Source organism: Hyla sarda, chromosome 5 (assembly GCF_029499605.1).
Source record: "Hyla sarda isolate aHylSar1 chromosome 5, aHylSar1.hap1, whole genome shotgun sequence".
In the NCBI taxonomy this organism is placed as follows: domain Eukaryota; kingdom Metazoa; phylum Chordata; class Amphibia; order Anura; family Hylidae; genus Hyla; species Hyla sarda.
Genome location: NC_079193.1, coordinates 145,411,245 through 145,437,988, shown reverse-complemented (window position 1 = coordinate 145,437,988; position 26,744 = coordinate 145,411,245). Strand labels below are relative to the sequence as shown.

General features: G+C 42.0%; 1 protein-coding gene across 7 annotated transcripts in view; it reads left to right on the top strand.

Annotated features, from left to right (window-relative positions):
* Positions 1-26,744, top strand: part of POU6F2 (POU class 6 homeobox 2) — a 715,277-nt gene that overhangs the window by 522,571 nt on the left and 165,962 nt on the right. For all 7 annotated transcript variants that reach the window (XM_056520455.1, XM_056520451.1, XM_056520454.1 and 4 more), the window contains one exon: positions 15,219-15,565. In XM_056520455.1, coding sequence (XP_056376430.1) covers positions 15,219-15,565 — 347 coding nt within the window. The remainder of the gene's footprint in view (positions 1-15,218; positions 15,566-26,744) is intronic.

The following is a 26,744-nucleotide window of genomic DNA, read 5'->3' as shown; positions in this document are numbered from 1 at the left end:
GACAATTTCATGCAGGGCCACGCTGACTTGATACAGAATACTTGACTGACTTGTCTGAGACTGACTATGGCTGACTTCACCCCATTTGTAGCTTACCAGGCTTTGACTTGGACCTGGGAAGTAGTGGACTTGTGGATCCATGGCTGCGTAGTAGACTTTAGGCCTCTTTAGGACACCAGACACTCTCTCCAGACTTGACCTCACTGCAACTCAGCACTAAAGAGAGTCTGAGGAAGCTTCACCCAGGGCCTATATGGGGGAGACTCAGGAGGGGTCCCATAGGTCACCCTGTAGGTCACATGGTCACTGGTACTTTCCCTGGTTACAATCACATGACAACAACACTTAAAGGTAAATAACATTATATGTACATTATACCATATAACATAGGCACTTAGGGAATACATAAGACACAAGTACAGGGGGGCCCAGGGGTCACGGAATGGAGTCTGCCGGACAGGGCAACAAAAATAAACAGGGGTACAACTCCTGTACTGGGCTACCACACCCTTTTCAGTGGCAGAGTTTAGCTGTAAAACAGCACTGTGACACAATCTGCATTACATTTTCCTATAGTTCAGTATATAGGCATATAGGCATGTGTACAATGTGGTTTAATTGCCCAAACACCATATGAATACATTTTGTACATAACCAAGTTTTATGCAATAAAATGTTATATCATATAGTTTATTTTATTTTAATAAATTTTTTTTCTTTAGAAATCACCTCTCAGGGAGAATATTTGTAACAAAGTCTGCCACACTCTATAGTATTAGAAAAAAAAGTGAAGTACATAAAGGAGAACCTCAAAGATGAAGGCCAGGTTTGAAGCACAGTTTCATTAATACTGGATGGCAGGAACGCAGCCAAGTCCCAGATAATGAGGAAGGAGTTGCATTTTTTTTAAAAGCTATCTAGTGACAAGGAAAACAAAAATGACATTCAACTGAGGAATAAGCCAGGTTTGACCTAGCCTTACGACCCCTGACAATCAATCTTACCTGCTACTTCATAAAGAATTATAGCTATGCCACTCACATTTGACTCCAGAATTTTACAATTTCCATTTTGTGCTTCTTCATCCTATTTAATACATGGCCTAAGAAGATAAATGTCTGTGAGTAGCAGATTGCACAGAACACAGATTCACATGAAAGTAAAAGAACAAGGGTGGAATATGTACACTCAATATTCCATTGTCCATAATATTTTAGTCTGTCTGATGAGGAGATAGTGAAGAGATGGCTGGCGGAAGTTCTTTCTTATTCTTTTGTTCACTATATCCTATTGCATGCCACTTACTGAGAAGAATCATCTGCGACATACACAATAAATTGAAACGTTCCAGCCCCTCACTTCATATCGACCTTCTACGTGAAGAATTTGAAAATGTCATTATGAAAAGACCAAATATTTCAACAATAGTAAATACTGTGGTGATGGAAAGCCTTGATTCTTTAATGGCAAATTTCACTTAAAGCTTGCATTGGGGGCTGCATAGACAAGTGCATTATACTGAAAAACTATAAGTAGCAAATAAATATCTTTATAGATAAGGTAAAATGATACACAAGACAGGCTGCATAATACATTTGTTTCTTTTTTGGGTTTTTTCGGCATTTTGAATATTCAGACAATTGCTTTATACTGTTAAGATCAACTGTTGCCAGAAAGTTAAGCAGATAACCCTTAACCCTTCCAGTACTTATCAGCTGCTGTATGCTACAGAGGAAGTTATTTTCCTTTTGAATTTCTTTCTGTCTGACCACAGTGCTCTCTGCTGACACCTCTGTCCATGTCAGGAACTGTCCTCTCTAGCTCTGGACAGTTCCTGACATGGACAGAGGTGTCAGCAGAGAGCACTGTGGTCAGACAGAAAGAAATTCAAAATGAAAAGAACTTCCTCTGTGGTATACAGCAGCTGATGAAGGATTAATATTTTTAAACAATTTACAAATCTGGCACCAGTTGATTTAAACTCCACTGGAGTACCCCTTTAAATGCTGATACTTTCCTTACGTATATTAGGCCTTTCAGAGTAGGATTTTTTAAGGGCCCCATCACTTCTATGTGCACCAACAGCTGTTAGAACGAAGATCAGGGTGGGCCACAGGTATGGGTGGGTAAGGAAAACTTCTATTCACATTGCTCTGCCTGACTTTGTATTATACCATTACTTATTGTGTTATGTTATGCATTGATTGTTCATTTTCTTCTTGCCATATAAAGTTAGTTCAAATTAGGCTGTGTCAGTCTCATTGTATCTATTAGGGACCCCACATCCCTTCTCCGGGTGCTCCGCTGGGTGAAGGCACTGCTACAGACATGTACCCCAGCTCCCAGATAGGGGAGTCTCAGGATACTCATGTTGGTGGTAGTGAGGTAACAAGGGTAAGGGACCCCAGAGACCCCATGGGATACTAAAAACTTGTTATATATACGCAGCTAGGGTCCAATAAATAATAACAAAATCATCCTCCCATGCTGACGATTCAGTGGTCCTCTGCTGGTCTTTATTTACTTGGCTGAAGTGGTGAAGGGCTGAACTGGACTCATGATCTGGCAGCCAATCACTGGAGGCAATGTCAGAATGAACGGCACAGCTATGTCTGACTGTTGCTGTTTTATGTAAAATGTAGCTTGTTATGCCTATGGCCATGTAAATAAAGACTGGCGGGGGGCACATGACTGTTGCATGAGCAGATGGGGATTTAAGAACTGAATATGTGCATGTTCCTTCCTTTTAGCCATATGCATGCTATATCCAGGGTTTATCACAAGGTCAGAAAACCCTTTAGACAGGAGCTGTAAATGTGTTGTTATGACTCAGGTAATTATATAGTGTATATTAAGCTCAATGTAATACTGTGAACCTCCGTGAAGAGGTCAGGCTGATACTATAGTGTGCTATACTAAACCAATCAAGTGTTATTACCAGTGGCTGCAATCAACACATACAACACTAGGCTAACATTGATAACCTTCCTTTTCAGCAATATGCCGTGCAGCTTGGAATGAGGGATACTGGTATTATTGCTCTTTGAGGGATCCGGTTTTCGTTTTCTTTTCTTTTTATTGTCTTGGAAGGTTGGCTTTATACCCTAAAGCTGGCTTTATTGTGCTACAGTTCAGAAGCTCCTGAGCTGACCACAGGGAATTTTCCTAACCTTTATAGAGAAAATATTTTTAGTGACTGTGTTTGAGGCCTGGCAACGGCCACCGTGTTTTTGCCAGAAAAGAAATTAGATAGAAACATATTGCTAGAAAGGTGCTTTCTCAAGTGTTATACTTTTTTATTGAAGTCAACTATCTAGTGCAGTAAAACAGATCTGTTTGAGGTAGGGTAGAATTACACTAAAATCTATTCAAATAGTTGTGTCATTTTGGTCTAATTGTTATGTCTCTAATAAAACTTGAAAAAGCATACAAGACATCTGCAGAAAATACATCTGCACAGTCACAGAAATGATATCTGCTATATAATGGTTTATTGTGTTCTTTATATTTCTATTGTGTAAATATTATGGTATTGGTGTTTACATTTATCCTTCCAACAGGATTTTAAAGGAAAACTGCCAGTTTGCTTTCCCCACACTCACTAGCGATACTGGCTGGTAATGCGGGGGACACTGATCAGTTTGATGCTTACTGTGCCCGGATCCGCCCAGCCGTTCTGCCGATATCTTCGTTTTTCCCTATATGCTAATGAAGTGCTAACTGGCACTGGCAGGGTTAACTAGCACTCTCACATCACCGCCGCCGGCTGCACTGCCTCCCAGCTCATCAATATTCTTCCCCTCCCTCCGCCTTTCCCTCTTCCCCCCGCTCTGTAATGAAGAGGGAGAGGCGGAGGGAGGGGAGGAATATTGATGAGCTGGGTGGCACTGCAGCCGGCGGCGAGGACGTCAGAGTGCCAGTTACCCCGCCTGCGCCAGTTAGCACTTCATTAGCATATAGTGAAAAACGAAGATAAAGGCAGAAAGGCCGGATGGATCCGGGCACAGCAAGCATCAAACTGATCAGCGTCCCCGGCATTATCAGCCAGTACCACTGGTTAGTGCGGGGGGAAGCATGCTGACAGTTTTCCTTTAACAGTTTCTATGAAATCATTTTGTCATTGCGTACCCTTCTATTGTTTACTTCATTCAGCTCATACATGAAAACTAAAGCAAACCCACACACAAGGCTCTTAAGAGCTCCTGCATACAGTACCTTTTACTGCCATTTTAGACTTCATGAAAAAAATGCATTTTTAAGACAGCAGCTTTTTTTTTTTTTTTTGTAGCATGCTTTTGTTACAACACTTTATTTACCTTTTTGGCAATTTTTTTTTATTTAGCCTCATTTTGTAGGTGCCACATTTTCTGACATTTTCAAGTCCTTCAGTAAAGCCCAAAAAAAATCTCAATGCACAAAACCTGGTTGAGTAAGACTAGGTTTCCACTTGTTTGTTTTTTGTTTTTTTGGCAGCGTTTTTTGGGGGAATTTCTTATTTCCTTAACAAGAATTTCTTAACAAGAGGAAAAATATAAAGCATATAACTATACTTGCCTTTTTTATACGCTTTCTTGGCGGTGGCTAAAAGAAGGTCCATCCAAAACTGCACACTAGTGCCCTGTTTGGACCTTCTTTAAAGGGGAACTCCGGTGGATACAAGTGGAAAACTATTTTTTTTTTCAAATAAACTGGTGCCTGAAAGATAAATAGATTTGTAAATTATTTCTATAAAAAAAATATTGATCCTTTCTGTACTTATTAGCTGCTGTATAAAACAAAGAAATTTGTGAATTTCTTTTCTGTCTGACAACAGTGCTCTCTGCTGACACCTCTGTCCATGTTAGGAACTGTTCAGAGTAGAAAAATATCCCCATAGAAAACCTCTCCTGCTCTGGACAGTTCCTGACATGGACAGAGGTGTCAGCAGAGAGCACTGTGGTCAGGCTGGAAAGAACTTCACAAATGTCTCTGTAGTATATCCGTATTATACAGCAGCTGATAAGTACTAGAAGGGTTAAGATTTTTAAATAGAAGTGATTTACAAATATGTGTAACTTTCTTGCACCAGTTGATTTGAAAATGTTTTCCCCTTTAAATGTACTACTCACTAACATTAGGGATGAATGAGGTCATGTAATGTCAAAATATTTTTTTGTCATGACTTCATTGCTGGTGTATAAAGATCCTTTAATATACCGGAAGAAAAGGCCTTGCTTTGCATTCATTTGGGTTTATTAACATTTTAAGTGTATCTGCTGCATATAATATATTTATTACCATATTTTAACACTGTTCTTAAACTCATAAGACGCACGTGCAAATCAGCTTCTTATAAGTACATTTTGGCTGGAGTTCTCTTTTTAAGGGTTTAAATTGGCCATACACATTAGATCAGTAGATTATTACACAGAAGTGCTCTATAACAAGTTGAAATTTTTAAACACTCACAAATAATGTAGTAAAACCTCCAAGGCAAATGAGTAAAGGTGCCCATGCACCCTATACTAAAGTCAGCTAACCCCCTCCCCCTTCCCCCACACTGTGGTAGGGTCCGGCCAACTCTCTAAAGTATATGGTGGCCTTCTGATTCTTTATGAGGTTTTATTACATTATTTGTGAGTGTTTTAAAATTTCTGATGGCTATTCACTGTTCTACTCTTTTGTTCTGGGAGGGATAGGCTGGCACAGAGCAGTCTGGACACAGCTTACCCCTTCCCATGGGGGATTTATGACAGTTCTTTATCATGTTCTTTGACATTGTGGAGTGGAACTATGGATGAGACTAACCCAGTACACATAATTTCATATATGACTTGACTATACTTACACCAATATCCCATTCACCTCCCATAATTTCCATAGAGGTCTAGAAAGCAAAGTCCATGAGCTAGGTGGAGTTGTATGGCCGGATCCTCCACTTGTGAACTTTAGAAAAGCAAACAGGAATCAAAAATGATATACACTACAGAGTACATCATTTTCAATGTGTCTAGCTTTATTACTTTTCTTTCCTAGCTACATTTAACCAGTTTAGTTACAGTAAGATTTTTGCAGCCTCTGGCCTGTGAATGGATACAAAGAGACTGGTTTAAAGGTTGCGGTGTAATTTGTAGACTCTTAGGCTGCAGTCTAGAAGGTATCTAGTCACGCACTCTAGAGCAATGTATGTTATAGTATCCAACAGCTAGATACTGTTATTGGCACAGGTTGAGGCCTCGATTTGCTCAGGTCCTGACCCATTGCTGCTTTGATGCACTAAAATATTGAGTGTAAGCTATCTGCTGTGAGCAAGGAAGAGGTGCCAGAAACATGTTATCACACCTGCTGGACTATACAACGACTCGCGCTGCATCTCTGTGTGAATCTCCACATTTCCTGCACATGACAACTGAGAAAGATATAGATTTTTCAAGAATTTTTATCAATAAATGTTTTCGTTTTTAAATTTAAAACACCAGTACACCATAGATATGTGTGCGTTGTTTAATAACCACATAATGTGAACAGCTTTTAACTCCTATTTATTTCATTTTGTAGCATTGAGGCTCACAATTTGTATTATGTACACATTACTACATCTGAACGGCAATTTTGTTTTCTCTTTAGTAAATTATTTAAAAGTATTTGTCATCAAACCATATTTTCTAAACTAACTCGGATTATATTTCATAACTACTCCTAACACCCCTCCTGCCCTAACAAAAAAATTTCTGAGCTTTGAAAAACTTTGTATCATACCGTTCCTTTTGCTCACATTGTGTGAGCTCCCAGCAGGGGAAAGTGGGCGTTCTGCCGCAGGCGCGACATTGCTGAAGCCTGCAAAAGCTGTGCCTCACGATGTCCCACACTCACTTCCTGAGTTTGGTCTCCTGCCAGGCCGGGAGGAGACCAAACTAACTGTTTGACTTGCACAAGGAACAGAACAGAGCCACCTAGTGGCTGTTTTTTCAATAACGTTAAAAACGTATAAAGGTTGAGAATTTTAACAGCAAGTAAATAGCAAAGTGTCCTATAATTACATAAGGAACAATATATTAAAAGTTTATTTTGGTGACAAGTACTCTGTAAAGATGCAAATAATATTTACCACATATTGTATATTCATAGCAAGAACTGTGTTAAAAATGACTTTATTTGATCATTCTTTTAACATTAAAAATTTACATTAAATAATATTTACAACGTTGAATCAAATGGTGAAAAATGTCTAAATAAAACTACAGCTTACCTAATATGTGCAATCATTTAATAAAACAAATTGATTCATGGGTTTGGACCTTTTATTAGTTCCAGTAAGTATTTCTTACTGTTAAGATTTGCAGAATAAGATTACATATAAATTTCCTTTTAATGAACTTCTTATTTATGTCACCATCCATTTTGGGCATCGGTACCTTGAGCCCACAAGAGGATTTTTTTACATTTATTTTTAGAACATCTAGGGCTATCATAGTGACTTCATGAAGTGATTTGATTGATTTTAACTATTGAGTGACAGCTGAGGGCACACAATTGTATACAATTCAATGTATGGGTTTGGCTGAAGCTGCAGAGTGATAATTAAAATCAATTATAAGTGCTATAAAATGTCACAATGTAGCTCTAGTCTTAGAATAGTGTCTTTAAAACACTGATACAAATGAATAGTCATGCGCCGCCCAAACGGGGGAAGACTCTGCTCCCTGCCCAGTCGCCCAGCAGTTCTTCTGTGATGCGGTTGTAGTTTGCAACAGCTGGAGGGGGTGGCAGGGTATAGTCCATTGGAGGGGGGGCGCAATACACGAGGGGGGGCACAGTCCATACAGGGGGCCCATTGCATGGAGGAAGGCCCGATGGACAAAATATTGTGGGGGCACAGTGGCAAAGTTCGTGGGGGCATGGTGACATCATTCATTGAGGGGGCATAGTTGCATTATTCATTGAGGGGGCACATACACCTCATTCATTGCTTTATGGAACACAAAGTTACACATTATTTGGTACAGGGTACAGTGTTTGTCAGTATTATACTCAGGGGCACAGTGTGTGGCAGTAATATATTCGGGGGCACAGTAATATTCCAATACACCAATCATTATCAGAATTGATCACAGCATCTGAAGGGTAAATGGCAGCCATTAGCAGTGAGGTCCTGGATGCTGAAGCGAGCATAGCTCCTGCACTCGCATCAAATTCAGAATGCCCCAAAGGATTAAAATGTTCATCCTGGTGCATGAAATTCTTAAGGCACCAGAATGTACAGTTAAGTCCAATGTCATTATGGGGTTAAAGACCAAGCATTTCATTTTCCATTGTTTCAAGGATTACTTTTTTTTCCCCATCTATGTAGCTGTTTAATGGTTTATTAATGTGGGATGAATTGTGGGATAAAATATGATCCATAAAGTTTTAATGCAAATTACCATAAATTGAGACAGTACAGTAGGTTTAAAAAAAATGTAAGTCCTGGGCCTTTCTCTTGCAATGAATCAGATTGGGCAACAATCAGGGGCATGAAGCACCCGACCACACACTTATCCCAGGTAAATCTAGAAATTATGGGGCCTTACCACTGAGACCCAAACCAGTCAAAACTTCTGGCATGTCTATAATTAAAAAAAAAAATTTTTAATGGCAGCAATGCTTTAACTTTATTTTATGGGTCATTACTATTGCAGCTGTGCCTTAGTTATTTTCTTTTTTATATTTACTATTTTAAAGCAAAAAGAAGGGTCAGGACCCGGGCTGGCGGATGGTGAGGACACTGTAGTTGGATCCTCTGTGCCAAAGAGGTGATGGCGTGGGCCGTACCAGGGGAACGGAGTCTAAGGGGTTACTGGTATTCACCAAAACCCGCCGCAAAGCGGGATGGACTTGCTGAGGCGGTAGCCCCCAGGTCGTTCCACCCGGTAGCGACTCAAGCACTCTGGCAGCTGAGATGGTGCGGTACAGAAGGACAAGGAAAGGCAAGGTCAGACGTAGCAGAAAGTCAGGGCAGGCGGCAAGGTTCGTAGTCAGGGGCAACAGCAAAGGTTCTGGGAACAAAGGCAATGGACACTCAATAGAAACTTTGTATTTCAAAGCATTATTGATGTAAGTGTTACACTGACTAGAAATCTATCATTGTTAAGCAATGGTTACAATAGTAACCCATGGCAACCCGGAGTGTTTGAAGGGGCTAATCCGAGGACAGAGAAAGCCCTCTCCCTCAATTAAACTCTTTAGATGCTGCAGTTGTTATTGACCGTGGCATCTAAGGGATTTAACATCAAAGGTTCTCGGATCCCCACCATAACAGCCAAGCTCCTGCTGTTGTATGCACAGGCATAGCTTCTCGGATCCCAAAACCATCCTGATGCTCCCGCATATCACATCTGTAAGGTATTCTATGACCTACATGTACCTACAAGGCGTGTTAAAGGGGTACTCCGGTGAAAAACTTTTTTTTTTTTTAATCAACTGGTGCCAGAAAGTTAAACAGATTTGTAAATGACTTCTATTAAAAAAAAATAGTAATCCTTCCAGTACTTATTAGCTGCTGAATATTACAGAAGAAATACTTTTCTTTTTGGAACACAGAGCTCTCTGCTGACACCACGAGCACAGTTCTCTCTGCTGGCATCTCTGTCCATTTTAAGATCTGTCCCAAGTAGGAGAAAATCCCCATAGCGAGCATATGCTGCTCTGATCAGTACCTAAAATGGACAAAGATGTCAGCAGAGAGCACTGTGCTCGTGATTCAGCAGAGAGCACTGTGTTCCAAAAAGAAAAGAATTTCCTCTGTAATATTCAGCAGCTAATAAGTACTGGAAGGATTAAGATTTTTTAATAGACGTAATTTACAAATCTGTTTAACTTTCTGGCACCAGTTGATTAAAAAAAAAGTTTTCCACCGGAGGATCCCTTTAAGGAATTAAAGAATTTAGCATGGCTTTAAACATTTCCACTATAGTAGTTATCTACAATCAGGGCTATCATCCATATAGGTCATTAATGTATTCGATTAGACATATTTTATTTCAGCCTTTATTACATTGCACTTGTCTGTAAGCACAGTTTTTTGTCTTGTACTCTAACATAAGTTGTAAAATGACATATAATTTATAGGGAGGTTTTACAACAGGGCTGAATACTGGCAACTGGAAGCTGCCATGAAAATACAGTTCTTACATAGCAGGGGTGTGCTTAATTTATCTTAACAGCAAAGGGCTTAAAGTAGATACCTTACCAATGTTCACAATAAAATGGCACCGAAAAGTATAATTGAACTACGCTGACCCTGAGACGAGCACAATAATAACTTCCAACACGTGTCATTTCTTTCTTTCTTTTTTCCCTTTTTTAAGCTGTGAACTGGATGATATTTTCTTGGCCAAATTTAGTGTTATAAAGCAATATTGAATTGAGCACACTTTCAGGCCTTAGGAGTTACTATGTCATTTTAAAGGTGAAAACTGTTAAAGCTTACCAAGTATACAGGCAAAAGAACATTACAGTGGCTATTTCTGGATTTTGTGGACCCATCTATTGTCTTTACTATGTAATAATACCACTCTTCATGTAAAATGTGTGCTTCTACTGATACATATAATAGTGGATAAATCTCTATTAAGGAAAACAAGAACATTTTCTTGTCTGGAAAACATGTCCATAATGAAAATGTGTAAAGCAATTGTACAATCATTTTACAAAAAAGAAGAGAGATGGTTTGTGTATTTTATTCGATCAGGTTGACTCTCTTAGGCATTATTTAAATATTTGTTGCCCAATGCTGTAGCAATTGTGTTGGTAAAGGTTGTAGCCTGACATGAGGAGGCCCAAAACTTAAATGACAGATGCAATACAGTAAACATTTTAAAATATTTAAGGGTTTTTCCCATCTGGGAAAAGCATGGCTTTTTAGCCCTCTTCAGCCTGTTTGCAGCTAAAGAGATATTTAGGAAGCCAAATCAGCCTAGTCTGCTGTTTTACTCAATTTTCAGAACTTCTTTTGACATATAAGTTAAGGTATGGAAATCAATCTCCCCTTTATTGAGGGACAAGTGTCTCCCTTTATAGGAAGGAACATCAAGGGGGGGGGGGGGCAGTAGAGCCAGCCCATCGCAGGTGACACTAAGTATGGAAGATAATCCAATAATGGTAATTAGCTCTCCCTATCTTGTGCAAAAATATGTGTCGTGTACAAATATGTGCCTTATGCAATCATAGCATGAAGTGGCAAATAAAGGCATTTTTAATAAATATTCAACAAAGAGCTTTATGTCACTGGACAATATTAACTGTGGGGCAAAAACTGTGAAAATAAAAATAGCGACACCCTAGAGTCCATCAAAGTCCCGGTCTTACTCATGCCCACCCCGGTAGCTAATCTGAGCTCCGCTCAGGCAGCTCTGGCAACAATAGTCCCCTGGGAGCCTGGGCAACAATAGCAGAGGAGCAGAAAGTCATTGGCACAGTCAAATAGGGCAGGGGTGGTAGAGCCCTCAAAACAGCCAGCACTTTTCCAAATAATCACAAGGGCAGTAAACCCAATGGGACTAATGAAAATTGCATTAGACAGCAGGCTTGGCTGTTTTCAGCTGGGGGCAGGAGGCGGCAAGGAAGTCATGTATTGCATAGATGAGAAAACCCCTGTCAAGTGGAAAATCAGCCTTAGTTCATACACTAGAAAATAGCAGTGGGTTTCCAGCTGCGGGAAACCCGCAGAGAGTTACGCTACTATTCATTTGAATGGGTCCGCAGACAGTCCACAATAATGTCAGATTTGCGGACTGTCTGCCGACCCATTCAAATAAATGGTAGCGTAACGCTCAGCAGGTTTCCTGCAGTGGAAAACCCTCTGCTAGTTACTAGCTTGTGAACGAACCCTAAGGATGATTTTCCACTCGGCAGCCATATTGGATATCTGCCACTGCAGTTTTCGAGCTAATGCCAGACGTGCATTCAAAAGGAATGGGAAATATAAAGGAAGGACTTATACTTCTTCTTCCTGCTGGATCCACTTCTGATTTTGGCTCAAAAATTCCAGTGGCAGTTTAAAAAAAAAAAAAAAAAAAGTGGATGCTATGATGTAACTGTGCACTTAGGTGAAGACAAATTGGAATGTCCATATTTGAGTCTCTAGGACCGTTCTCTCTTTTGTCTATGAAATAATTTGTCTAAGTTGGATGCCACAAAATAAATTAAAGTTTCTGAGCCTGAATGAGAATAGTATTGTACACATTACATTTAAAACTTGAGTCAAGTCAGTGTTTACTTCACACAGACCTCAGGGCAGTGTTGCTTTCTTACTGCCATGTAGAATGTGACCCCACTAACTATGAATCACAATATAATTTTTTTAACCCAACCTCTTGATTGGAAGAGGGTCTCTCTGCAATTTTCATATTACCAATCCCCTTAAGTAACTTTTGTTCAATCCTCTACACCACAGAACAGGACTGTCCACCCTTACTTTAGGTCTCATGGCAGCTAACATCCTATGCTAGCCCCAAATTTCCCTCAACTTTCATATACCAGACCTTCCCAGTTCCAGCTATAGACTTCCTCACAAAACCGATTCGTTACTACTAGGCATCCTCAGCCTACATTTCTTTGACAACAGTCCATACAGAGCTCCACAAGCTGCTCCTTCTCACAGCCAAACTATCCAAGCCTATAACTCCTAAAGTGATGATGGTTCCCAATCTGCTTACCATCTGCTTTTCAGTGATGATGTCCATGCCTGCTTGATGTTCGATAGCACATATCACCTGTAGGTCTCTCATATGTGTTCTAGTCCTTCCACTTTGCAGCTTCTCCACAGGCTCCTTATACCACGTTTTCAGGCCTCTGGGCCACTGCCTCTCTTGTGAAGCTTCTCCACACTTTAGCCTCCCAACATACCAGCAATGGACACACCAAGGCCTATCTGTCTCACAAGCCAATCACAGGTCTTCCAAGCACCTCAGGCAGATCATCTATAATCAGTTCTTTGGTGCAAAACCATTCACCTTTATTAGCTTCTCTCTGTCACTTCTATCAGTACTGTGGCACAGCATTCCAGTGTTTAGTGGTCTAGGCTGTTCAAAAATCTGGTGCATTAATACAATGTATAATTTTTGCTCACATAGGGGGAGATTTATCTAAACCTGTCCAGAGGAAAAGTTGCCCAGTTGCCCATAGCAACCAATCAGCTCACTTCTTTCATTTTTAACAAGGCCTCTGAAAAATCAAAGAAGAAATCTGATTGGTTGCTATGGGCAACTGGGCAACTTTTCCTTTGCACAGGTTTTGATAAATCTCCCCCATTATTTTTAAACTAGTCTAGCTGAACTTTTGGCACATTTGTAGCCTACTTTTGGCATAATTTGCATGCATTTAAATGGGTACTCAGGCGCTAAGACATCTTATCTCCTATCCAATGGATAGGGGATAAGATGCCTGATCGCGGGGGTCCCGCCGCTGGGGACCCCGTGATCTTCCTCGCCACACCCCGTTAAAATCAGCCCCCAGAGCGTGCTCGCTCCGGGTCTGATTACTGGCGATCACGCCTCAGTGCAAGCCTTTGGGAGGGGGCGTAACAGCTGTGGATACGGGATAAGATGTCTTAGCGCCGTAGTACCCCTTTAAGCAGCACACCATTTATGCAAAACCAGACCTAACTGTCAGGGTGCAAAATTATTTTTGTCTGATATGTTCAAAAAAATCTGTTGAACAACCAAGGTTTATCCAACTTAGACAAATTATTTCATAGACAAAAGAGAGAACGGTCCTAGAGACTCTAGTGGGGAGCATAACATTTGCTCTTCTTGCATAATCCCCTAAAATCACCAATATTATCACAGTGCCTCAAGATATAGAACACAGTCTAATATGCTGTAAGAAAGATTGTTATTCAAATTGTATAGCATGTTTTCACAGAGATAAGTAGTAAAGGAAATGTATGTATACATATTCTTTATTGTGATCCTTATAAACATCAAAGTGATCCTTATAAACACCAAAGTTACTCCTGTATGCATTTTTGGTAAATATTCATGAATGTATATTCTAAAGCTGAGTTGTGACAGACACCAGTGGACGCCGCTAGTTGAGGAAAATTATTTCCAGTATAATAATCAAATATACCAATTGCCATAGTAAACTAAAGCTCCCAGTTTTACCTAAGCAGCGGTGAGGTTATGCTGGGAGTTGTTGTTTCACCCATCATAACTGCAGAACTTACAAGTGACTACAGCTCTGATGGGACAGTCAGGCAGCATACACAATGATATCAGTGACTACAGGTGACGTCTTCTCTATAGTCTTTCCTTATCTAATTCAGAGGGAGTATACCGCCATGACTTCATCCAGATAAATCTTCTCTGTGCAGAACGTGACACCCAAATGGCTCCTCACTATTTTAGCGCATTCTGATCCTTTATATGATAACAATAATCATTATAACCCTGCTGCACACTGCACTCTCTGAATATAATACTGCTACACACTGTATCCTCTGAATATAATACTGCCATACACTGTACCCTCTGAATATAATACTGGCACACATAATAATTATGACCCATCCTGTTCTCCCCACATAATAATGCCTTGTCCTGTTCCCCCCACATAATAATTCCCTCTGCCCTGTGCCCCCACATATAATGCTAATGCCCTCGTCCCCCCCACGTAACCTTGTGCCCCTCACATATAATTTCCCCTTTCATGCACCACTTATAATGCCCCCTGTCATGTTCCCCTTCACTTATAATGCTCCCTGTCCTGTGCGCCTCACATATAATACCCCCTTCTCTGTGACACTGACATAAAATGCCCACTGTTCTGTGCCCCTTACATTAAATGCCCCCTGTCCTGTGCCCCTCTGATATAATGCCCCTTGTATAATGCCCCCATATTGCCCCAAACATAGAAATAAAAAACAACAATTATTCTCACCTGATCCCACGAGCAGGTCTCTCCCTTGCTTCTGGCTTGCAACTACTCTGACTCGCATGCAACCTCAACGTTTGTCTTTCAGAGGCTCAAAAGCCACAAACTTCATGCAATGATATAGAGAATTTCCGCTGTGAATTTCCGCTTGTGATTGCCATACAACTTTTTCCTCCGATATGGACATGATGTTGTGTATGAGTGATGATAATGCTGCAACTTTATTGTGTCTCGTGAATGGCTTAATCCAACTGTAAGGCATTTGTAAATGAAGTCATGAGAATTCCCACTTAAAATATTTAATCAATTGTTTTACTTTATTAAAGCTACCTCATCCCTGAACTCACAACTTCAGCAACTTCAGCATCTACAGCAGCTTCATCAGCATCATCACCACCATCATCATCAAGGGTCACAGCAACAACAACAACAGCAGCAGCAACAGCCGCAAACCACAGCTCAGCATCAGCAGTCACCGCAGCAGTCATCCCAGCCTCATCCCTCACAGCAATCCCAGCAGCAACAAAATCAGCAACAGCAGCAAAACCAAACACCAAACAAAAGCCAGAACCAACTTGCTACAAGCCAGCAGCCCTGCAGCTCTCCCCAAAAGCCCAATCAATCACCAGGACATGGCCTTCCTTCCCCAATGACTCCGCCAAACCCATTGCAGGTAAGTCAGTGCTTTTATCCTCAAGTCATGTTGAGTCCTCATTGTCTACTATTTTGCAGCTGCATAAAGTTATCCTCTATGCTAGTAATAGTCTGTTACATCAATTTTTGTAAACGTAATCCTTGACAAAAAAGACGCACAAGATGGATAAACCTAAACCCAACACGACACTCATATACAGTAATACTTGTCCATATCACGCATTCATAAAAAGTCTAGGCATGTGCATGGAAACAATGTTGTGATGCCACCTTTGTCCACTTCATATGCACAGTCTTAAAACTTAAAACTAAAATTGTGAATTATTTGGACAATATAAAGGTGCCTGCAGCAATACAATGTGAATCTTTAAAAATAAATTATGGTCCAGATCTCCAGTCAGGGAGGAGGTTAGTAAAAAAAAAAAAAAAAAAAAAGCTCAGCCTGAGCCAATGATGCTAAGTTACAATACTGTGTAATATGTTTCTATGACCTCAATGGGCCACTTTTGCATGCATGTCACATTTTATTTAATGTCTCTTACCTTCCTAGCATTCCTTGTGGCCAGAGCTAATAGGTCCTATGTCACATGGTCTCAAGGAGTAATGCTATCCACCCACCATGCCATCTACCCAGCCATTGCAGCATAGCCACCATATTACACATCTGCCTGTGCACATCTGATGAAGAAGTTCCAAAACCTTGAAACGCGTAATGTTGTGGCTAATAAACTGAATCTTGCTGTATAAGAAGCCTCCTACCTGGTGGATCGCGCTGACTAACCTGGTATTTTCCTCTACACCACTTACCATATGACATATTGGCCCTGCTTTACTAAGAGTGTAACGTAGATTTTCTGTACTTTCAAGGACATGCCCTTTTTTCAGTGGCCACGCCCCTCTTCAGGTTTTCTGATTAAATTGGAGCAACTTCTGGTGCAAAAAGTGTGCAACACAATTTGGGCGCAAAACCTGAGAAAAAAACTGCTAGGATCACATCAGTAAATGACCCCTATTGTCTCTGACCACAAGGAATGCCATATTGGAAACATTTTTATTTTTCCATTTTTGTTTTTCTGTGTGGAAGAAGCTGTAGTTTTTATTGGTACAATGGGGGACATACAACTTTTTGATAATTTTTTATAATTTTTTTTATGGATAAACAAACGAAAAAAAAATCCAATATAATTTTTTAGGCTCTTTTATGATATTCATGTTAATAAAATATTAGTTTTTATTACAGGTTAACAATTTTAAAGGGAAATATATAGAAAGATTTACCAAAACCTGTGCATAGAAAAAGTTGATCAGTTGCCCATAGCAACCAACCAAATAGCTTTGTTTATTGAGGCCTTTTAAAAAATTAAAGAAGCAATCTGGTTGCTATGGGCTACTAATTAGGTTCTCTTCTGCCCAGGTTTTGATACATCTCTCCATTAGTTTTTTCTTAGCCCCACTATAGCAATGGTCTCCAAACTGTGGCCCTCTGAATGTTGCATGACTACAACTCCCAGCATGCTGGAGTACATATTTATTTCAAAGCTTTTTTTTCACCTGTCAGCATTACTGTTATGATTCCTACATATCACAGGTATCCATCAGAACTCTGTCAAAAAGTTCCTGCTGATTTATATTGCAACATCTTCCCAGTGGGCCTCCTCACAAATACTTTGTGCAGTACTCGAAAATGTAGCAGACCATGTTTTTGAGTAGAGCTTTGGAAATGGACTATTTGACTATGTTTGATCCATTAAAGTCAATGGGCTTGCTGGGAACCTGGAATAGTATTTGTCAGCAAACCTATTTGACAGGTTACTAATGTATACCAGCAACATGAGCACAAAACGTGGTGTGTTTGTTCCTTTAGGCACCATATTAAAGGGGTACTCCGGTGGAAAACTATTTATTTTTATTTTTATATCAACTGGCTCCAGAAAGTTAAACAGATTTGTAAATTACTTTTATTAAAAATCTTAATCCTTACAGTACTTATCAGCTGCTGTATACTACATAGGAAGTTTAGTTGTTCTTTTCTGTCTGACCACAGTGCTCTCTGCTGACACCTCTTTCCATGTCAGGAACTGTCCAGAGCAGGAGCAAATCCTCATAGCAAACCTCTACTGCTCTGGACAGTTCCTAACATGGACAGAGGTGTCAGCAGAGAGCACTGTGGTCAGACAGAAAAGAACAACTAAACTTCCTCTGTAGTATAGAGCAGCTGATAAGTACTGGAAGGATTAAGATTTTTTAATAGAAGTAATTTACAAATCTGTTTAACTTTATGGCACTAGTTGATTTGGAAAAAATTGTTTCCCATCGGAGTTCTCCTTTAAGCCCTAATAGGAGCACAGAGATGGCAGTCTAGATTGGGAACCCCGTCAATCTGTTCAACCACTAAGATGCCATGGATGCTATTGACCATGGCATATAATGAGTTACTGTATACAACTGGGATCAGATTTTTCTCCAATCTCATCCATTGTAGCAGGACATTAGCTGTATGTTATAGTTGACACCTGCTGCTAAGGGCATGAGTGCATCTTCTGAACTTGTGTGAACACTGTGACTAACTGAATGGTAGTGGGGAAAGGTTTGACTTAATGATAAATCCATCAAAATATTCTACAGTATACAGTATCCTAGTATTCCTGTCCTACATCTTCTATCCACATCCATTGGTGAATACATCATGGAAATCATTACAAATGTGTAAATTCTGAACAAAAGTCAGCTTGTAATAATTTTGTATAGTATTAAACCCAGTTTAATACTTGACAGCATCAATTTAATTTAAGATTTTTTGATTCCATCTTATTTCCTGCCAGTTTCACCCTCCTGCATTATTTTGAAACCATTTGAAGGATATTAGTTTAGGGCAATGCAAAGATTGTCAAGAGAAGACAGTAATTCAAAATGATGATGTTGTTTGTTTCAAAAACTCTGCAGGATAACAACAATTATTTCTATAGAGATACCAACACTGTTGTTTCTTCAGAGAGGAAATTAAATGAAAGTGACTCGCCTAGGTGAAATGGCTTAAAGTTTCACAAAATGAACAAATATTAACAAAATCATCTAACAGAACATTGAAATTCATAAACTGTTCTTGTCACTTCTCTATCGGAGAGAAATTTCATAACACTTTATATTAAATTCACTCAAATGGGTTTTATTTTATTTTTAAACAACATTTTTAAGTTAACCTTGGTTGATTTTCTGTATTAAGAGTAAAATCTGTGAAATGTTTGAGGGATTTTTTTTTTTTACCCGTTAAGGACCATGGGCGTACGGGTATGCCCTGACGGCCTGGTACTTAAGGACCAAGGTCGTACCTGTACGCCCGTGGGAATTTCCGTAACCGCCGTGCGCTGAGCGGGGAGCAGACCGGGTTGCCTGCTGAAATCATTCAGCAGGCATCCCGTGACAATGCCAATTGGGGTCCTAAGACCCCCCATGTCGGCGATCACCGTAGATCTGCAGCGATTCCAGTCATATGGGTCACGTGTGACCCCATAATCCGGAATAAAAAGGTGATCGGTGGTGTAGTATGCACGGGGAAGGTGGTGATTCCCCCCCCCCCCAGGAGCGCCGCTATTGGTCCAACCAATAGCAGCTGGCAGAGGAGGGGTTAATGTCCCCTTCTCTCAGCTCTGCTCGCCCACCGAGCTCAGTCAGAGGGCATAGCTAAGAGAAGAAGCGGGGGACCCCCCTTCTGCCAAGATCTGTGCCCCTCAGGGCAGAAGAAGTGGCCTGCTGCCACCTGTAGTCAGGGTGAGTTTTTCTGTTAGGGAAAGGTAGGGATGTGAAAAGTAAAAAAAAATAATGGTATGTCTAATCACACACCGCTATATGGTATACACCAAGCACATACACATACACTTCCCCAACAACGCCACCCCCCGCACACACCCCCAGAGGTGCCTGCATTATGATGATAATGTGGCATGTCCCCCCCCCCCCCCCCGCGAGGTGATCCCGCCGATGACAGGCTTTACAAAGTGAGGCCGGTCATAGATCACTTTGGGGCCAAATTTTGGGAGGCCTACGTACCCCTCAGGGAGCTCTCGGTAGATGAGTCTCTTATCAGGGGATACTCATTTTCCACCAGTACATTTCCTTGAAGTGGGCGCGGTATGACGTGAAACTCTACAAACTTTGCGAGAGTACCTCCAGGTACACTTGCAAGTTTAGAGTATATGAAGGACAGGATTCCCGTATTGAACCCCCAAATGTCCCCCCAGCCACACTGAATGTTAGCAGGAAACCCCTTTGGGACCTTGTACACCCATTGCTGGATAAGGGTTACCATGTGTGCACGGACAACTTTTATACCAGCATCCCTCTGTTCACATCCCTTGCCGCCAGATCCACGTCTGCTTGTGGGACCGTGCAGAAAAACCAGACACCTATGCCCAAGGGTGAGTCCCATGCCTTTACACATGAAAACCTGGTCAGGTATATGGATAAGAGGGATGTCCTTATGCTGACCACAATTCATGGTAACGGCAGCTCACCTGGCCCTCTGCGAGTTACCACAACAACGGTCCTAAAATCAGTATATGGGGGGAGTTGATCTCTCTGATCAAGTCCTCAAGCCATACATGGCCATGGGGAAAACACGGGTATGGTACAAAAGTTGCAGTCTACTTGGTACAGGTTGACATGTACAACTCTTTTGTACTGTCCAGTATGCTGGCAACACAGGGACATTCCTCCAGTTCCAAGAAGAAGTCCTAAGGGCCCTGATTAGAGATGAGCGAACTTACAGTAAATTCGATTCGTCACAAACTTCTCAGCTCGGCAGTTGCTGACTTTTCCTGCATAAATTAGTTCAGGTTTCCGGTGCTCCGATGGGCTGGAAAAGGTGGATACAGTCCTAGGAAAGAGTCTCCTAGGACTGTATCCACCTTTTCCAGCCCACGGGAGCACCTGAAAGCTGAACTAATTTATGCAGGAAAAGTCAGCAACCGCCGAGCCGAGAAGTTCGTGACGAATCGAATTTACTGTAAGTTTCTAGCCCTGATCTTTGGCAGCGGGAAAGAGCAGGCCGGAGCTCACAAGGAACTGAAGTTATACTGTAGGTGCCAAGATCGTCCCAGGCCAGCACTTTCCAGTGAGGTCCCCCACACTAGAAAGAAGGGACGATCCCAGATCATGGGTCATGGGTCACTAAGTCACTATCATCGGGAACTTTTTTAGGGTAGGGACAGTCACACACATCACATTCACAGAGTGATGATTCAGAGCATAGGGTTCTGGGTGGGCATATTTTTTAGTTATGCTCTGGGTCATCATTCTGGGAGCATAACCTATTTTGTCATTTTATGGCCCACGGTACCCCACTTTATTAACTCAGTGTACCCCATGTAATGTTCCTTGAGGGGGGGGGGGAGTCCCACTTTTCTGGCTCCATAGTAGCTCAGTAAATGCTTAAGGCCCCTGACTGCGCGCCTGCTCTTCCGAAACCTGGTGTGCACCCGCAGAGCCATTTACGTGAAAATATGAGGTATGTCCTTACTCCAATGAAATGTGTTTACAAGTTTTCCTTGAAATTTTCTCCTATTACCACTTGTGAAAATGAAAAATTTGGGGAAACCCCAGCACTTTAGTGTAAAAAATTTCACATCCCACTTTAATGAACATTTATCAAATACCTGTGGGATTTTAAAGCTCACTGTACTGCTTGTTACGTTCCTTGAGGGGTGTAGTTTCCAAAATAGTATGCCATGTGTTTTTTGCACCATAGGGGCTTCCTAAATATGACATGCCCCCCAAAAACCATTTCAGCTAAATTTACTTTCCAAAAGCCAAATGTGACTCATTCACTTCTGAGCATTGTAGTGCGCCAACAATGCACTTGACGTCCACACATAGGGTATTTCCACACTCAGAAGAGATGGGGTTACACATTTTGGGGGGCATTTTCTCCTATGTCCCCTTGTAAAAATTTAAATTTGGGGAAAACCAGCATTTCAGTGAAAAAAATAATTAATATACACATCCAATTTTAACGAAAAGTCATCAAACACCTATGGGGTGTTAAGGCTCACTGTACCCCTTGTTACGTTCCTTGAGGGGTTTAGTTTCCAAAATAGCATGCTATGTGTTTGTTTTTTGTTTTTTTGTGCTGTTTTGGCACCATAGAGGTTTCCTAAATGTGACAGGCCCCCCCAAAACCATTTCAGAAAAACTCTCTCCAAAATCCTATTATAGCTCCTTCCCTTCTGCGCCCTCTACTGCGCCCGCCGAACACTTGACATACATATATGAGGTATTTCTTTATTCAAGAGAAATTGGGTTACAAATTTTAGGTGGATTTCTCTCCTTTTACCCCTTGTAAAAATTCAAAAACACGGTCTACAAGAACATGCAAGTGTAAAAAATGAAGATTTTGAATTTTTTCCTGCACTTTTCTGCTATTCCTGTGAAACACCTAAAGGGTTAACACTTATTGAAAGTCATTTTGAATACTTTGAGGGGTGTAGTTTCTATAATGGAGTCTTTTGTGGGGTATTTCTAATATGAAGGCCCTTCAAATCCACTTAAAAACTGAACTGGTCCCTGAAAAATTTAAATTTTGAAAATTTTGTGAAAAATTGGAAAATTGCTGCTAAACTTTCAAGCCCTCTGATGTCTTCCAAAAGTAAAAACATATCTTCTATGAGATAGTACCCTAGGTGACCACCCCAAAATAGATAGACAGATGAGAAAGAATAAAAAATCCCATTAAAAACATACATAGAGTCAAGATATTAGCTAAAGGAAAAAAATAGTACATGAGTTATATAGTATATTGTCACTACTTGTAGAACTAAAAAATAAATAAGAGCAGAAGAAGTAAAGTGGCTGTTGAGTTTATTCAGATACGTTAACAAGTCTGCCAATGTTGGAAAGGACACCAGCTCCTGACCCCAAATTTTGCTGAGTTCTCTCTATGGATCTGGAATCATATACCACCATATCCACACTTAATTCCTGGCACTCTCCTATAGTATATAGGTAGGCAGTTAAAAAAAAAAAAAAAGTCTTTGAAAACATATTGACTAAGCAGAATGCTTGATATTCCTGTTGTTGTCCTAGAATGCCCACGGACCAGACAAATTTCATTATAGGAACATGCAGGTAAGGACAAGACACTCATAGGTTTGTTCCATTTGAAAAGAAATCAATAGTAAAAGATGGCATTTGATATTTGAGACGAATAACCATGACCCCTTTTGGCTATTTGTTCCTAGAGCACATTGACAGGGCTGTGATCATATACATATAATGAGAGGCTTACTCTTTTGCCAGCCTGTTTTGAGAGAATGACTAAACATTGCGGGAGAATGTGGAATTTGCTTAGGTATTAATGGGTTGATGGCGGAGTTAAAGCCGTGCATATTCCCTGCTATTTGATTGATTAGTGCCTCCAGTCTTCACACTTGAAGCTTGGATTTGACTTGAAAATTCTGCCAAGTCTTTTACTCTGAAATTTATCTTAATTAGATCTGAAAGACCTGTCACAGCAGAACAGTCGCACCGATTAAAATGAAAAACAGGAGAAATTACTGATCAAATTAATCATAATGTCGGGTTACAGCTGTAGGTCTGATGTAATTTGCCACTCCAGTGAGTTACATCAGCGCAGGCGAAGGAGAGGGAGCTGGATTCTGGTTGATCCGTAACACAAGCCAGCTTTGGGCAGCTCATCAGCAGGCTTATTCCATCCTTTATTTTGGCTTCTTTCCAGTGGCCGGTAACTGCTGCTACTACACATTTAGTACTAAGCAGGTGCCGCATCTTCCCTGCAGCTGAAGTCCAACAATCAACTCTGCTAAAAAGATATATATATATAACACATATACAGTGTGTTGTATATATGTATATATTATGTGGTATGGTAAATATATTACAACTAATATTAATAGATTTAGTTAAGATTATTATGATTATTGTTTCCCTCAGTTATTATAAATGACTGCATAATTAACCATTCATAAATACATATTTGTATATATTGTATGAGGCAAAGGTGAGCTTATATTAACCCTTAGGGGAGCAGAGAATGTCATACTCAAGAGATCTGAGCACATTACTAACAGTGGCTGTTATGAATCAAGCCCAGGTTATAAGGATTCTGATAAGAACTTAAATATCATTTTTGGAATAGCTTCTTATAATGATGTAGAGATTTGATCTTACAGTCATGTGTTACTTTCTCTGCTTTCTCTTCTTATTACCCTACAAATAATAGAAGAGCAGAAAACAGAGGGAGTTAAGTAACACATGATCTGCGAGATCAGACCACATGGAGAATTGGTTTGTAGTCTGTTACCATGCAGACATAAAAGAATATAAGGTTTTTATTTAAAAATGTTTGCAAAGTTGTATAACTTTTTTCTATTGTAAAGGAAATCTGCAGCAAATAAAATGTATCCACACGATAGGGGATAAGTGTCTGATCTCCTACATGGGGCCCCGGCTCTGCCGTGCAGGAGGCGTGTCAGCCGCAGCATGATGGTGCGGCCGACACGCCTCGTCTATGTATCTCTATTGGACAGCTGTATGGAGGGGGCATGTCCGTTGAGCTCAGTGAGCTAGACTCTGGGTACATTAGCCAGCGCACATCGTGGCAATGCCAGGGCCCCATTTGGGAGATCACAGGAAGCCCCAGCGGTCAGACCCCCCCCCCCCCCTCCCCGCGATCAGACCCTTACTCCCTATCCTGTGGATAGGGGATAAGTGTATTTTGCTCTTTAATGCATTAGATACATTAGAGATACATACAGCAACTAGGTGACTGTTACGCCGAGCGCTCCGGGTCCCCGCTCCTCCCCGGAGCGCTCGCTACACTTCCCTCACTGCAGCGCCCCGGTCGGTTCCACGGACCCGGGGCGCTGCGTTACCACCTCCGGCCGGGATGCGATTCGCGATGCGGGTAGCGCCCGCTCGCGATGCGCACCCCGGCTCCCGTACCTTACTCGCTCCCCGTCAGTTCTGTCCCGGCGCGCGCGGCCCCGCTCCCTAGGGCGCGCGCGCGCCGGGTCTTTGCGATTTAAAGGGCCACTGCACCGCTGATTGGTGCAGTGGTTCCAATTAGTGTTTACACCTGTGCACTTCCCTATATCACCTCACTTCCCCTTCACTCCCTCGCCGGATCTTGTTGCTCTAGTGCCAGTGAAAGCGTTCCTTGTGTGTTCCTTGCCTGTGATTCCAGACCTTCTGCCGTTGCCCCTGACTACGATCCTTGCTGCCTGCCCCGACCTTCTGCTACGTCCGACCTTGCTTCTGTCTACTCCCTTGTACCGCGCCTATCTTCAGCAGCCAGAGAGGTTGAGCCGTTGCTAGGGGATACGACCTGGTCACTACCGCCGCAGCAAGACCATCCCGCTTTGCGGCGGGCTCTGGTGAAAACCAGTAGTGACTTAGAACCGATCCTCTAGCACGGTCCACGCCAATCCCTCTCTGGCACAGAGGATCCACTACCTGCCAGCCGGCATCGTGACAGTAGATCCGGCCATGGATCCCGCTGAAGTTCCTCTGCCAGTTGTCGCTGACCTCACCACGGTGGTCGCCCAGCAGTCACAACAGATTGCGCAACAAGGCCAACAGCTGTCTCAACTGACTGTTATGCTACAACAGTTACTACCACAGCTCCAGCAATCATCTCCTCCGCCAGCTCCTGTACCTCCTCCGCAGCGAGTGGCCGCTTCTGGAATACGACTATCCTTGCCGGATAAATTTGATGGGGACTCTAAGTTTTGCCGTGGCTTTCTTTCCCAATGTTCATTACACTTGGAGATGATGTCGGACCAGTTCCCCACTGAAAGGTCTAAGGTGGCTTTCGTAGTCAGCCTGCTGTCTGGAAAAGCCCTGGCTTGGGCCACACCGCTCTGGGACCGCAATGACCCCGTCACTGCCTCTGTACACTCCTTCTTCTCGGAAATTCGAAGTGTCTTTGAGGAACCTGCCCGAGCCTCTTCTGCTGAGACTGCCCTGTTGAACCTGGTCCAGGGTAATTCTTCCGTTGGCGAGTATGCCGTACAGTTCCGTACCCTTGCTTCAGAATTATCCTGGAATAATGAGGCACTCTGCGCGACCTTTAAAAAAGGCCTATCCAGCAACATTAAAGATGTTCTGGCCGCACGAGAAATCCCTGCTAACCTACATGAACTCATCCATCTTGCCACTCGCATTGACATGCGTTTTTCCGAACGGCGTCAGGAGCTCCGCCAGGATATGGACTCTGTTCGCACGAGGCGTTTCTTCTCCCCGGCTCCTCTCTCCTCTGGTCCCCTGCAATCTGTTCCTGTGCCTCCCGCCGTGGAGGCTATGCAGGTCGACCGGTCTCGCCTGACACCCCAAGAGAGGACACGACGCCGCATGGAGAATCTCTGCCTGTACTGTGCTAGTACCGAACACTTCCTGAAGGATTGTCCTATCCGTCCTCCCCGCCTGGAAAGACGTCCGCTGACTCCGCACAAAGGTGAGACAGTCCTTGATGTCTACTCTGCTTCTCCACGTCTTACTGTGCCTGTGCGGATGTCTGCCTCTGCCTTCTCCTTCTCTGCTGTGGCCTTCTTGGACTCTGGATCTGCAGGAAATTTCATCTTAGCCTCTCTCGTCAACAGGTTCAACATCCCGGTGACCAGTCTCGCCAGACCCCTCTACATCAATTGTGTAAACAATGAAAAATTGGACTGTACTATACGTTTCCGCACGGAGCCCCTTCTAATGTGCATCGGATCTCATCACGAGAGGATTGAACTGTTGGTCCTCCCCAATTGCACTTCTGAAATCCTTCTTGGACTTCCCTGGCTTCAACTCCATTCCCCAATCCTGGATTGGTCCACTGGGGAGATCAAGAGTTGGGGGCCCTCTTGTTCCAAGGACTGCTTAAAACCGGTTCCCAGTAAACCTTGCCGTGTCCCTGTGCTTCCTCATGTAACCGGTCTCCCTAAGGCCTATATGGACTTTGCGGACGTTTTTTGCAAAAAACAAGCTGAGACTCTACCTCCTCACAGGCCTTATGATTGTCCCATTGACCTCCTCCCGGGCACTACTCCACCCCGGGGCAGAATCTATCCTCTGTCCGTCCCAGAGACTCTTGCCATGTCTGAATACGTCCAAGAAAATTTAAAAAAGGGCTTTATCCGTAAATCCTCCTCTCCTGCCGGAGCCGGATTTTTCTTTGTGTCCAAAAAAGATAAACTCTCTGC